This window comes from Desmodus rotundus, chromosome X (assembly GCF_022682495.2).
Source record: "Desmodus rotundus isolate HL8 chromosome X, HLdesRot8A.1, whole genome shotgun sequence".
Taxonomy (NCBI): domain Eukaryota; kingdom Metazoa; phylum Chordata; class Mammalia; order Chiroptera; family Phyllostomidae; genus Desmodus; species Desmodus rotundus.
Window position 1 is genome coordinate 95754491 of NC_071400.1, and position 13939 is coordinate 95768429.

The window sequence follows — 13939 nt, forward strand, 5'->3', positions numbered from 1 at the left end:
CTGGCGACGTTACCCTTCATCTCTTAGTTAAGGCACCGTCTGCCAGCTTACACCTTTTTAACTGTTTTCCCCCTCCCCGTCTATATTCTATTCTTTGGAAGGGAGGGACTAAATCTCACCCACCCTCAAGTATCTGTATGGGGTTGGGGGGAGGATTAATCTCCCTGACCTGGAGGAAAGCATCCTTTGGAATTATTCCGTAAGCAAGCTGTGCCTCTTCCCCGCAAGGTGTTGTCTTTCAATGCCCAAAGCATGGTGACTGGGCAACTTTTCATTCAGAGAAAACTTCTCTTGAAATTCAGTAATCCATTAGGAACATTTTAACAAAAGTCAATTATTGCCAGACACTATGTGCTTTCAGGAAAATTTCACCTGGCCATCTAAGGAAAGGAAGACACTTCACTGTCTGATTAACAATGAACTTGACATAGAAAAAAATGAAAAAGAGTCAAGGCAAAAAGAAGTGAGGAAGATGAAAAGGAAAAGAAAAAAGAGGTCATAGAAAGTGCCTACCTGCTGGCATAATTGGTTATCACCTGCCAAGAGACATTATGTCCACTCAGCAGGAGGGAACCACTTCCCTCCACCCCACAGTAGCTCCACAGGTCAACTACATAGAGACAGGCTTTTAACTGGTTACTAGTCTACTAATCAATGGTCATTATGCTTTATGCGCTTGAGTTCTCAATCTTTTTTTTAAAGATTTTATTTATTTATTCTTAGACAGAGGAGAAGGGAGGGAGGAGGAGAGGGAGAGAAACGCTGATGCGTAAGAAAAACATCAATTGGTTGCCTTTCACATGCCCCCCACTGGGGACCTGGCCTGCAACTCAGGCGTGTGCCCTGACTGGGAATCGAATCGGTGAGCCCTCAGTTTGTGGGACAACATCCAACCCACTGCGCCACACCAGCCAGGGCTAATTTTGGGGTGTTGAGATTAGAATGGGGCCCAGTAGGGTTCCTGGGGTAGGTGGCAAAGTTCTATTTCTTTTTCTGTTTTTTAGTTCTTACCTGAGGAAGTTTATTGATTTTTTTTTTAGGTGAGAGGGAGAGAGAAAGAAACACCCATGCGAGAAACATCAATCAGCTGCCCGCACAACAAAATAAGTCAGTCAGAAAGACAAATACCATATGATCTCACTTATATGAAGAACCTAATGAACCAAATAAACTAACAAAATAGAAACAGAGGTATGGACACATAAACACACTGACAGCTGTCAGAGGGGAGGGCGGTTGGGGGCCTGGAAGAAAAAGGTGAAGGGGTTAAGGAAAAAACAAACAGACACCAGTATGGTGACTGCCGGAGAGAAAGTGGGGTGGGGGGAAGTGGAACAGGGCAAAGGGGGGATAAATGGGGACAGAAAGAGACTTGACTTTGGGTGGCGAGCGCAGAATGCAGTGGCAGATGAAGTTTTATTGAGTTGTACCCTTGAAACCTGTATAGTTTTATTAACCAATGTCACTGCAATAAATTCAATTAAAAAAGATAACTCAAAAAAAAAGTCTAGGAACACTATATTAGAAAGAAGACTTAAATACCAGTTGTGTAACAAGAGGGAAGATAAATGTACGTGTTCGTGCATACATAGTGGAGGCAAACACGAAATTAATAAAAAGTGTCACCCAAAGGGAGCAAGGGAAACCAGTTGAATGGGAATTTACTTCTCATAGTCTTAATATTTGACCCATATCAATGTATTGTGTGTTCAAAAAATTGAATAATTAAAAACACTTTTACCTCTAATCTTGGCATGTCGGGACAACTCTCTAACCAACTGAGCTACCCAGCCAGGTTCAGTTCAATCAGGGCACATACAAGAACCAATGAATAATGCATAAATAAGTGGAACGACAAATCTCTCTGTCTCTCTCTGTAAAAAAGAAAAAAAAAATCAATAAATGAAATTTTAAAAATTAAAAAAAAACTTTTAAAAGGTCAACTGCTACATACGAGAGACTCTGCCTCCTCTGCGGATACACCCCCTTATTGAAATCAGACTTTTCCCTGGTTTCCACACAAATAGGAAGCCAGGGTATCTTTAAAATGACTCTGGGGGTGAGTCATGGCTCGGGTATGTAGCTGCCTTAGCACTTGCCTCAGATAGAATAGGGTACAGTGATTATAAGCAAACAGCACTATTTGGATAAAGCCATTTTTTCCACATAGAAAATGCGAGAGAGCCAGACATCCTTGAAAGCTCTACCTTTTATCCCTCTCATGCTGGCGCTGGGAAGCTGTGTTTGACCAGCACAGCAGGTGATGTTTGTTCAAGTCTTGCTGAAACGCAGGCACCTGACTGCAGTCAAACTCGCGATTCTAAAGCCACTTCGTGGTTGTCAGAGAAAGGGCAGAAAAGCCTTCTTCCCGTTTTACAGTTACCGAGGCACTGGTGCTAAAGGGCTCGCCCTGTTATTCCAGTTCTGTGTAGTTGCCCTTTACAGTGCAAACATCCTTTGTCCATCAGGGACCTGGCAAGGCTCTGCCTCTGCTCTCCCTCGGCGCTTCCAGCCCCTGTGGTAGCCACACAGTAGTAATAACGAGCCATTTCTCTGCCAGATCCTGAATAACATTTCATCAAAATCAATGTTCAAGTTCTAGTTTGAAGTGAATGTGAATGCGATGTACACATATGCATCGGCATTATTCTTGAAAATCACAGCCATAACGGGTGACAATATTCGGTGCTGCAAACAAGCCCTAAGCTGTTGTCAAAGAGGAAATGACGGTATAGGACTCTTATCAGCCACATCTTGAAAGGGCCTTTGAAAATATTTCTTATAGCATGGCCTCTTGATAAGGGTGACTCTAGTCTAGCAGAACAAGCCCATGGGCCTACATATATAAGATGCCTTTATTGTTAATACTGTCAGCATATAAATTCTGAAATTGCATTCATTGGTTTATACACAGAAGGTGGAACACACAAAACCAAGTTACATTAGAAAAAATGATAGTTAGAGATTCACTTTTTTTATTTAAAGATTTTATTTATTGATTTTTACACAGGGAGGAAAAGAAGGAGAAAGAGAGGGAGAGAAACATCCATGTGTGGTTGCCTCTCACGCACCCCACACTGGGGACCTGGCCCCCAGCCCAGGCATGTGCCCTGACCGGGAATCAAACTGGTGACCTTCTGGTTTATGGGACGATGCCCAAACCACTGAGCCACATCAGCCAGGGCAGAAATTCACCTTTTTGCTGACATGACAGAAATAATTGATTCGGGCAAGAATGATCAATAAATGCCAAAACTATTTGGTGAAAGTATGAGGAGGAACAGCAGACTTGAATCTCAAACTGTCTCCCCACAGGTTACTTCTGCATTACAAAGGGGAAAGCAATCATTTTATAGCACACACACCTGGTGGCAACCATAGAAACAAGAGATGAAAATCATCAATGATGAAAGACACAAACTGACGTGATGGGTGATGGGCCTCTTCCTAGGCGAGGCCCCGAGAAGGACGCACATCCCTTACGGGGTGTCCGTACCAGAAATTATCTGATTCTAATCACGAAACACCATCAGGCAAATCCAAACAGAGAAATTCTACAAAGTACCCTGCAAAAATATGAATGTCTTGCAAATCAAAGAACAGTGGAGAAACTGTTTCAAATTAAAGAGACAGGGCAAGTAAATGCAGTGTGTGATCCTGGAGCGGATCCCCGTGAGGAGGAAGAAAGCTGCCGTCAAAGACACTAATGGAACGGGTTACATTTAAATACGGAATTTATAGTAGATAATAGTAGTATTGTATTCATGTTAAGTTTCCTGAATGTGATCATTGTACTGCGGTTATGTAAGAGGATGTCATTATAAAAGCGACCATCTCCGGAGCACGTAGAATATTCCAGGTGTACATACCCCTTCAACCCTCATAAGACCATGTGTTAGGACTGCTCCCTCCCCCTACTTTGCGGATGAGAAAAGTCAAACTCGGAGAAGTTATGAAGTGCATGCAAGGTTGCACAGCTACTAGGTTGCTGACCAGGAACAGGTGACAAGTTTAGTGGGGACAGCATCGAAGTGTGTCATTCCATCTGTTAGCACCTGGGAGCCTGCGTGAAGAAATGGAAAACAGGCTCTCGGAGTGGACTCAGGCCCGGGGTGTGCAAGATGACGTCAGCAGGGCACGAGGGGGGAGGAGGGTTAGGGTCAATGTGAAGGGGTTAAGTGTGGAAACCGGACTGAGAAAAGAAAGGAAATGAGGTCATGGGCAGGCAAGAGGTGGGGAATGGATGTCTTGATAATGTGACTCTGACTCACGCTGAGAAAAACAGTTGACATCACAGGCCAGTCAACACATACACACTCCCACATAAATAACTGAAACCGAGGTTTGATTAAACAATACTTACCCTTACCATGCAGGTGAGTCTGGTCATTCCTGTTCTGTTTCTCTTCGGGGATTTGTTTTGGCTTTAATTCTGGCAAGAATCCACTAAACTGATTTCCTGTAACTGTAGGGGGACACAGCCCGCGGTTTGAAAACCCCACTTGAGGCTGTGACGCCAGCGCGGAGCTTCTGAGGTAGAGAAGGAAAGGGCAGAATGGCAGTCGGTTGACTGGTTTGGAGCCTTCTCGCTTAGCCTGCCTTCCTTAGCTAAGCCTGGGCCCCTCACAATTCTGTTCACCTGGTCCCAAGACCCAATGCCCTAACTACCCTCGCACCTGAATAAGGTCCTAATCAGAATCGCCTGTGTACAAAGAGTGGCGTCAGGGGCCTGTCGCAACTGGCCTCTGCCAAGCCAGATGCCACTGAAATTCTGAACATACATAGACGTCAACATACATAGGTGTCGGCTTCCGGGAGAGGAGGAGAGAGAAAAGAAATTGTAGCTGTTTCAAAGAAATATGGTCCAAAGTGTAGGGTAGCCTTCCTTGGGCCTGATAGCTCTTAATGTCTGAGTTAGATTCAATTAACCTCACCTCTTTCTCATCTGAAGCATTAATCCTTTGAACGTCGGGTGGAACACCTAAATAGCTTTACTTTTTGGTATTCATCTCTCCTGCTGGGAAACTTCATGACCTATTTCAGAAAAGCAGCCCTGATTGGATGAAGGTTCAAAACCTTAGTTGCCACTATGTTTGTTCTTGGTACACACGTGTATTCACGCATCTGTGTTATAACATGGGGCTTTTACAGAGAAAGTCGCTGGAATTGAGGAACAGCGCAGGCACTTACATGTAGCTTCAAGGGTGTCTGTTTGGCCATATGAACTCGTGGTGCTCTCATCTTCCCAGCTCAAGTTAACAATAATTTTTGAAATGCCAAATTCAAGGTTGTGTACTATAATCCTTTCTTCAGATAATCCAGTTTATCTTCTTTTTTACTTCATTCACTTTTTAATTTTCAGCACAGGCCTCTCCAACTACTTATAATAGGATATATACTTATATTCCCAGATGGTATTTTTCACTCGCCTTGAGGACATTTCAAATTGCTATACCAGCATAATTCTTTTCTTCTATGACCACCCGTGCTATTCTTCTCTGTAATCACAGTAAACATATGACCGATCCCAAACCTTTGATGTTCCTTTCATTCCATGCCCCTTTGTCTCCACTTACTCACGGTTCCATATTAATCTTTATATCATGGAGTAACTTTCTGATTAGTTAAAAAAAAAAACAAAAAAACCCCCTGTAATCCCCTCTTCTCCCACAAACCCAGTAAAATATCCCCGCCTGCAGTACTGATTACCAGTTCACCACTTCAACCATCATGGCGCAATGCCTCCACTAGAAGACCTATTGGTCGCCATTCCTAGTAGGTCGAGTGGTGGCCCCCAGACACCTCTATCCATGTCAAATCCCTGGAACGTGGGCATGTTAACTTATTTGGAAAAGTTTTCACGATGTAGTTAAGGAGCATGACATGAGATCATCCTGGATTACCCAGGTGGGCCCTAAAGCCAATGACTAGTGTCCTTAGAAGAGAAAGAAGAGTAGAGGACACAGAAACGGGGAAGGGCACAGGGAGACAAAGGTGGACATCGGAATTGTGCAGCCACAAGCCAAGTAACTCCTGGAGCCACCAGCAGCCGGGAGAGGCACGGAGGATCCTCTCCAGCGTTTTCGGAGGGAACGTGGCCTGCCAATACCTTTTTGGGGGGTGGCGGGAAGTGACTTTTTATTTTTATTTATTTAAAAAATGTTTTGTTGAATTTATTGGGGTGACACTGGTTAATAAAATTATATACGCTTCAGGTGCACAATTCTACAACGCATCATCTGTATATTGCATCGTTGTTCACCACCCCAAGTCAAGTCTCCGTCCATCACCATTTACCCCTCTTTACCCTCCTCTACCTCCCTCCACCCCCCGCCTTCCGTCTGGTAACCACCGACACCTTGATGTTGGACTTCTGGCCTTTGGAAATGTGAGAGAATGAACTTTTTGTTGTTACAGCAGCCTCAGGAAACTACACATGATGGACAATTAGCTTTTAATGTGCAAACCCTGGTGTAAGGCACGGTAAACCTCAGGGATGCCACCCAAACCTGTAATTTTAACTATTTCAAATATTTTAATCCCCTGTCCACACCATCATAAAAATTGGTAGCAAATGAACATGAAAAGTGTTTACAATATGGAGGTGTTACAGCCTGTTGTACTGAAATGCACACTAGACAATACAAATAAATAAAAGTGTGATTTATTACCATCTCGACTGGATTAATGTAACACTGATAATCTGCTTTTTCAATGACAAGTATGAACAGCTTCTTCTTTGCCCTTCCCCCAATATAGCTACATTCTGAAAAGCAAGAGTCTACAAGCTGTCTCATATGGGCTAAACGATTTTACATCTGATATCTTCCAACGGCCTAAAGGTAATTCTCAAATTCCTTAGCCAGGCATAGCGGCTCTTCACAATCTGTGTTCACTTTCTCTTCCAACCCAAGGTAGAGCTCAGTGAACAGTTGTTGGGTAAAGGAACAGATCTACGACTCATTGACTCATGCCGTCTACGGCTAGTCACTCACACCGGTCTGCCTCTCCCATCGGGCCCAGGCTGATTCATCTTCCTTACTCCCAGCAAATGGGAAAGAGCTGGGCACACAGGAGGTGCTCGATAAAGCTTTGTTGAGTAAATAAGAAATAATTTTTTACACCCTCCACGCAAGCCATTACTTCAGGTTGAAATAACTGGATGGCACTCGATATATTGATAGTATAATATATATTTCATCTTATGAAATAGTTTTGTTTCTACATTGGGAAAACACTATCACAAACTATCCGCATAGCCAGAGGGTATCAGCCACTTACAGAGCTCAGTGTGGTAATGAGGAAAGACATAATTTCCTGTGGTTTGACAATAAATGCGACAGGAATAGCTCCAACAGCTTTGAATAGATCGTGAATGTAACTTGTCCCTCTCTGTTGAAGCTCGAAGCTGTGGGACCCTACCAAACAACTGTCACCCAGCTGTCAGTCTTTGCTTATGGATGTCCTCACGTGATCATCATTTTGCTACATTCTTTGAGAGAATTTCAAAATTCAAATGACCACTTCTGCCCCCAACAATCTTACAGTTGAACTGGAGAAAGAAGGCCGACAGGGGAAAGGTTGAAAATTAGCAATAAGAAATGTTTCTCTGGAAATTCAGCATCTACATCATAAAACTCTAGAAAAAGATAGATTTTAAAACAAGGTCCATTCAGTCCATTCCTACATCTTGGGCATGCCTCATAATGGGTTATCAAAAGCTAACAGGCGAGAGTTATTAGGCCCAATCGTTCTGTGCTTTTAAAATATTTGATTGTGGTGCAAAGACTCATTTGGTTTCCATCAAATTTCACTCTCCACTGAACTTTTGGAGGAATCTCAATGTAATCATTATAGATACATTTGGAAAAAAGTTCGCACTGACGCAAAGAATACATCTTAACACTCACTTAAAACTTCAAAGCCCTTAGCTTCAGCATTCACCCTAGAAATGGAAAGGGATAATTTTTTTAGCATTTTCCACTCAGATTCAAATGAAAAAGGGAATCTTTAACCGGGGGAAGACACATGAGGACAGGGACTACGTCTTCTTATTTATGATTGTATCTCAGTGGCAAATAAAATACCAGGTAGGTGCTGGGCAGTGGATAAATACTTGGAGTAAACCAGTGACTCGGTGCCCTAACTCAATAATATGTAGTTGGCTATAAGCATTGATTCAAAATAAGCACAACCACGGACAGTGGCAAATTAGCATTCAAAACTCTTTAACTGTTTGTAAAAATATGTTTATTTAAAACTGTGCTATCTCACATGACATTCATGCATTCAGTGGTGCCCCAAAACAACCACGTCAAGTGAAGTTTCCACCAATTAAGAGGAGGAAAGTGTATATTGAGGCCCTAGTGTGTGTCCATTACTATTGGGCATAAGAGATACTATTGAGCTTAAGAGAATATGCGAATGTGAACGCAGAGTGCACAGACCCTGCCCCCAGAAGTCTCAGAAGCTGAGAGCAGGGATGGCCGTAGCAGCCCAGTGTGACTAGAGAGATAAATGGGAAAAAATAAGCCAAGTTATAAATACAGGTCTTAGAAACCTATTCTCTCCTTTGCTTAATTCATGGCACCTCTGTGTCTTAAATTTGTAATTTAGCCTCTTCTCATTACACGCAAATACAGTCCAGTTGAACTTCAAATTGGTGTTGTTTAGTTCTCTTAGATTGCAGTGCAAACCACTCTTAAAAGTGAGAAACTGGGGGTGAGGGGTGGCGTAAGTTTTATATTCTCTTGCTAGGCCGGTGAAGGTGTTACCACGGTAAATCAAGCTTTAAGTGCTTTCAGCGTTGTGAAACGGTGTTTTCAATTTACATCCTTAAACTTAAGAAAGGCTGAAGAGGGTTTTTTTTGTTGTTGGTTGGTTTTGGGTTTTTGTGTGTGTGGCCATAGTATTGGTTCCAAAATTCACTGTTATTTCTAGTAAGCAGAAAATTGGCCCCGTCATTGAGAAAAAATAGAAAATTATTTTATTTTTGTGTCTTGTGGAGTTAGATGCGTGTCTAGGGAAGTAAACAGATCTCCCTGGTGCATTGAAAGGACACAATATCTAAGTCCCAGGGTGTGGGGTGGATGCCTGCTGACCAAGGATTGAAGAGGCTCTGGGCAGGGGAGAGGCTCTGAGTTTATTAGGACTTTGCATGTCCTCTCTCCCCTACACACTCAATCCCGGCCCCCCCCCCCCCCCCCCCCCCCCCCCGCCACACACACACTCGATCCTTGCACACTTAGCCCAAGAGCTGTATTGTTCTTCGGGAAGAATAGATTTAAAATCCCCCCCTTCAGAAGGCTGAAAACGTGGCTGCGGTGGGTGAGAAGCCTGTGAGATTTAGAAATGAATACATCTGCCCCAAGAGCCTTTGGTGTGCCTCTTTTTACTTCCTCTATCTTGCTTTATTCGGTCTGATCAATTCAAAATTTGCACAAGTCCCAGACAGGACCGTACAGCCTTTGGCTCTTAAGCTCCCCGGCCTGTTTCCTCCTGGGGGGTGGGGAGGGAGTCAAAGTACGGGGATGCAGTGGCCGGATCCCCTGTTCTAATGGTGAACCTCAGGTCTCCTTCGTGTCTGCGAAAAAGATCATCCTCTCCAAGTGCTATCTCCTAAATAGCAGCGTAAATTCCCAGACTGATTCATAAATACCCCCAGCACTTCTGGGAAGATTCTCCCCTGGGAAGAAAAAAAGAACTCTCTTCCCCCATCAAATAATAATAAAAAAAAAGTAGCCTCTCCCACCCCCCATTCCCATGTGCAGTTTAGTGTGTGGTATGTGCAGAAGCTTCTGAATTTGCCCATCCCACACGCACCAAGCTGCCAAAATTCAATTATTACCAGATTTTTCATTTCACTTTTTTTTTTTTTGCTACGTTTTAGTTTTAAACTCCCAGGAGAGAAAGGTCTTCTCTTCCATAAGTTGGTTTCATGAATCATCCCTTTCCCCTTAAAGCTCATTGTTATTTTTTAAACTGAGGAATGCTGGAGTTGTATCGATTTAAAATCCTATTCCATCTTTGCATTATTTGAAAAATGCACACAGGAAAAACCTATAGAGCCTGGTCTGTGTGCGCCTTGGACATTTTCATCCCGCCCACACCCTTCCTTGCATGAAAAAAAAAATGCAGAGCTGGAGGGCCGGCTCCCAGCCCTTGTGCTCACGTTTCTCCAGCGCTGGAGCAGGCTGGGGCACTTCAGGTTTTGTAGCCCAGGTACACTCCCTTCCCTTGCAACGCAGATGGCGGCTTCTAGCTTGCTGGTGCAGTTGACTAGCTAAACCACAGGTAAATGGTTTCCTGTGCATTTCTCAAAATAAGTGTTGAGCAAAGGAAATGAAATCGGCTGTTTTAATAATGATCAACAATGTGTGCTCCCCATCTCTCCTTTCAGAGGATGTTTTCATAAGTCAGCTTTTGGGGGAGGAGTTTAACTTGGACACTTGTCCTGTGAACCTTAAGATATTGGGTAAACTGTTCTTAAATGTTTCCCCTTTAATAACTGATCCCCTATAGCCGCCTTTCTGCACATTAATGCCCCCAAATAGCTTGGCTTTTACCCAAAGTCACCAGTTTAAATAGGTACTTCAAAGTGATTTAGAATGATTGAAGGCAAGGCCTGGAGCCAGTGAACCCCTAGTCCTGCTAGTGTCCGAAGTCTTCATTATTCAAAGGATTTAATTTTTAAATTCTATTTAAAAATAGGAGGGTTTCAGAACCGCAAATGCACTTATGAAAACAATTTTAAATGTTGAATTCTAATTAGAACTAGCCGTTAGATGCGGAAAACGTGTAGAATTCTTTCATAAAGCAGCTGTTAAAAATGTACCTTCCCTTACATGCTATTACAATGTTGGCAATTGGCTAAATAGCTAAGTTCAATCTGACACGGAAAAAACTGCAGAGTTCTTTTCTTGATCAGACAATTCAGCACTGGGCATGTCTACCTGCAAATGTTTTATCAATGTTTTCATGCAACTCATGCTAGGAATTCGACCAGCCTAAGGACAGGACCTCCCCCAATTACCTAGCATAGACAAGGTATTCCACACACCTTGGTGAAACTCATTTTACCAGATGTTTATCATTTACCACTCCCCAGTGAGACCACAAGCCGGGCCCTTTCCCAAAGGTTTCATCTGAGAATAAGCCGCTTTCCAGACACCAAACAGTCACACCAGCCAGGTTTTAAAACTTTTTATTTGCATATTAAAAAAATTGTGCATTCCAATAATTAAAATCATTTTAACAAAAAAAAAATGGCACTCTGATTAAACTGCATTTTACAGCTTGCAGGACACCTTGGACCAGCTTGGTTTTACTCTAGATTTCACTGTCGTCCCACCCAGCTTCTTCCTTCACCAACATGCAAGTTCTTTTCCTTCCCTGCCAGCTAGAGAGGCAGATGGGAGAGGCAGGTGCGGCCTTCATTGTCAGTAGTTCTGATGTGAAAAGGGGGCAGCACAGTCATTTAAACTGATCCAACCTCTTTGCAGCTTACAAAGTTAAACAGCTAAAAGAAGTAAAATAAGAAGGCAATGCTTGTGGAATGTACAGTGCATATTGGCGGTGCGGGCCTCATTACGATTCGCCTGCTTGCTTCTCCTGTTCAATCGCTGTGGTCAGAAAGAAAAAAGATGGAGGGGTTCGGTTACACGGATTCGGTGTGGCCTAGTGTCAGATCATAGTACTTTCATTTAAAACATCTTTCCTAACTGTAAAAATCCTATGACTATCAATAGGCATTTCATCATGAAAGTTTATATTAACTAGGAACAAATACCAGACAAAAGCGTACGCTTATTTATACAATATATTAATCATTGCATTAATTATTAAAGCCGTGTTTGTCGGCTGCAGAAGCATTTTTAATTAAACTTTCCAGGCCACATTCTTCAGGAACCGTGGGCTCTTCCCCCGCCCCCCCCACTCTACTCCCGGCCCCTCCCATCCTCCGCCCCCCCCCCCCCGCCCAGCCTTTACTGTGGGTGGGGGGGAGGGGGCTTGAGCTTACTTTCTTTGGAAGGCAGTGGATTTTTCTCTTGCGTTTCTGTCTTCTTCAATTTCGACTTATCGAATTTCTCAATCTCGGCCATATCGGGTTTATCAGACATGGTTGCTGAGGAAGCTGCAGATAACAAAGCCAAGGAGGGAGTGTGAGGGCTGAAGCCACCCAGTCTCGTTTCTCCTGGCTTAGTGCGCTTTGGCCCTCGCATTCCCAGCCTGAAACCCCACCTCCGCCTCCTTCCGCAGTCATTCACGACTATGACCCCTTCTTTCTACAAAAAAAGTCCCCCCCATCCCGTTGCAGTATTTCGAAATGTGGGGACCAGCCTGGGAAGATGGCTCTCGTATTAGGAGGCCGATTGAGCGCTGCGGTAACTGCAACGTTTTAACATGAAAATCTGGCTAGGAGGAGAGCGCAATGAGTTTACAGGGGGGAAAATCTAATAAAAAATTCTTAAAATAAAGCTAAGGTTGCACAGAAAGTGTTTCCATTTCCTACTGGTGCTCTCTCCCTCCAAATGCGCGGCCTCTGCCGCTTTCCTTTGTGACAAAGGCGGCGCCTCCGACCACCGCCCTACCCGCTTCCTCCCCGGCGCGCAACAATGCAGCCAGCCGCACAAAGCTGCCCCCCGCCCCCCTAAATCATCCTCATCCGCATCCAGGGGCAATAGGGCAGCCTCTGCACCCAGTCTCCTGCAAGGGCTTTTTACCCATTTCACACCACTGGCCAGGAAGCCACCCGAGGCTAGAGGGGAAATGTAATTCTTGTAGCTCCGGGCTAAGATGGGTGTGAGTAGGGACAAAGAATCTTTCTGTTCCTGATTTATTGCCGCTCGGGAGGCAATGGAGAATGCCCTCCGGGGGGGCGGGAGAGAAAAACCGTTCCCTGAAAGCTGCTCAGCAAAACATCAGGTTACTTTTTTTTCCCCCTCGTTTCTGTGGGCTTTACCTTTAAATTTAATTACCCCGCTCCCAACCCCTTTAACCAGTATCTGCAAGGATTCGACATTCCCCGACTCCCCAAAGCGGCCGTTGTCGCGGGACCACGTGCGGCCCGCTTTAGCAATGCCGCAATATGGATGCGGGCGCCGCAGGGGGAGCGCGGGCGCCGGGAGGGAAGGAAGCCGATTCTAGTCTAGTGCAGGGGCCCCAGGGCTCACCCGAGGGAGGCGCACAAACGAGAGAAGAGTCCGATCTGCTCGGTGACCGCCGCCGAATGCCAGACGGGGGCGGCGGGCACCGCTATATGCGCGCTGCTATGTAAATGAGGTGATGTCACCGCCCGACCGTTTAACTCCTTCGCGCCGGGTCGCGGGCGGCGTCCGGAGTAGGGGGGAGGGGGGGCTACCTGGCGTTTGGAGCACCCGCCCGCGTCCAACAATGCACCCTAACCGCAACAAGGGTGAAAAAAAAAAAAGGACAAGCAAAGTCCCAGTCTCCATCACGTCCTTCATAATGTCCTTTCCCCTATTATGTCTGTTTTATCATAATAGGTTTTTTGCAACAGCCTCGCAAATCTACTCGTGGGGAACGGAACAGGATAACTAAGGGCCTGAGTGATACGCAGGGGGACAGGCATTCCTTTACTGCAAATCTGGCTTTGTCTGATGTAGCCATCTCCAAGCTAGGGTGCGGTGTAACCTCATAGGAGGGCCTCGGCCACTGCAGGGGTGCGATTCGTGTGACTCAGCTTTCAGGCCAGTGGAGGGCCTTCGCTCCACCCGGCCTCTTTGTCTCGTCCTTCGTCTTCTTCCTGACTTGTGTGGGAGATAAGTCACCCTAAAGTGATTTTTTTTGGATGCACTGTGACATGCATTTTTTTTCGTCGCTGTAATTTTGCGAACACCCAGATGAAATAACTGGAATATTTGCTGGCTTGAGGTTAATTTACCTGGAGTCTATAAAGTTCAACGCCTCTCCCTTAGGA

General features: G+C 44.6%; 1 protein-coding gene across 1 annotated transcript; it reads right to left on the minus strand.

Moving 5' to 3' along the window:
- Positions 1–11187: 11187 nt before the first annotated feature.
- Positions 11188–13317, minus strand: TMSB4X (thymosin beta 4 X-linked). The gene is made up of 3 exons (XM_053917577.1): positions 13173–13317; positions 12020–12133; positions 11188–11621 (listed from the first exon to the last, which is right to left on the minus strand). Exons 2-3 carry the CDS (start codon positions 12117–12119, stop codon positions 11587–11589), a joined length of 135 nt encoding a protein of 44 aa, XP_053773552.1. The 5' UTR covers positions 12120–12133; positions 13173–13317; the 3' UTR covers positions 11188–11586.
- Between the last annotated feature and the right edge of the window lie 622 nt (positions 13318–13939).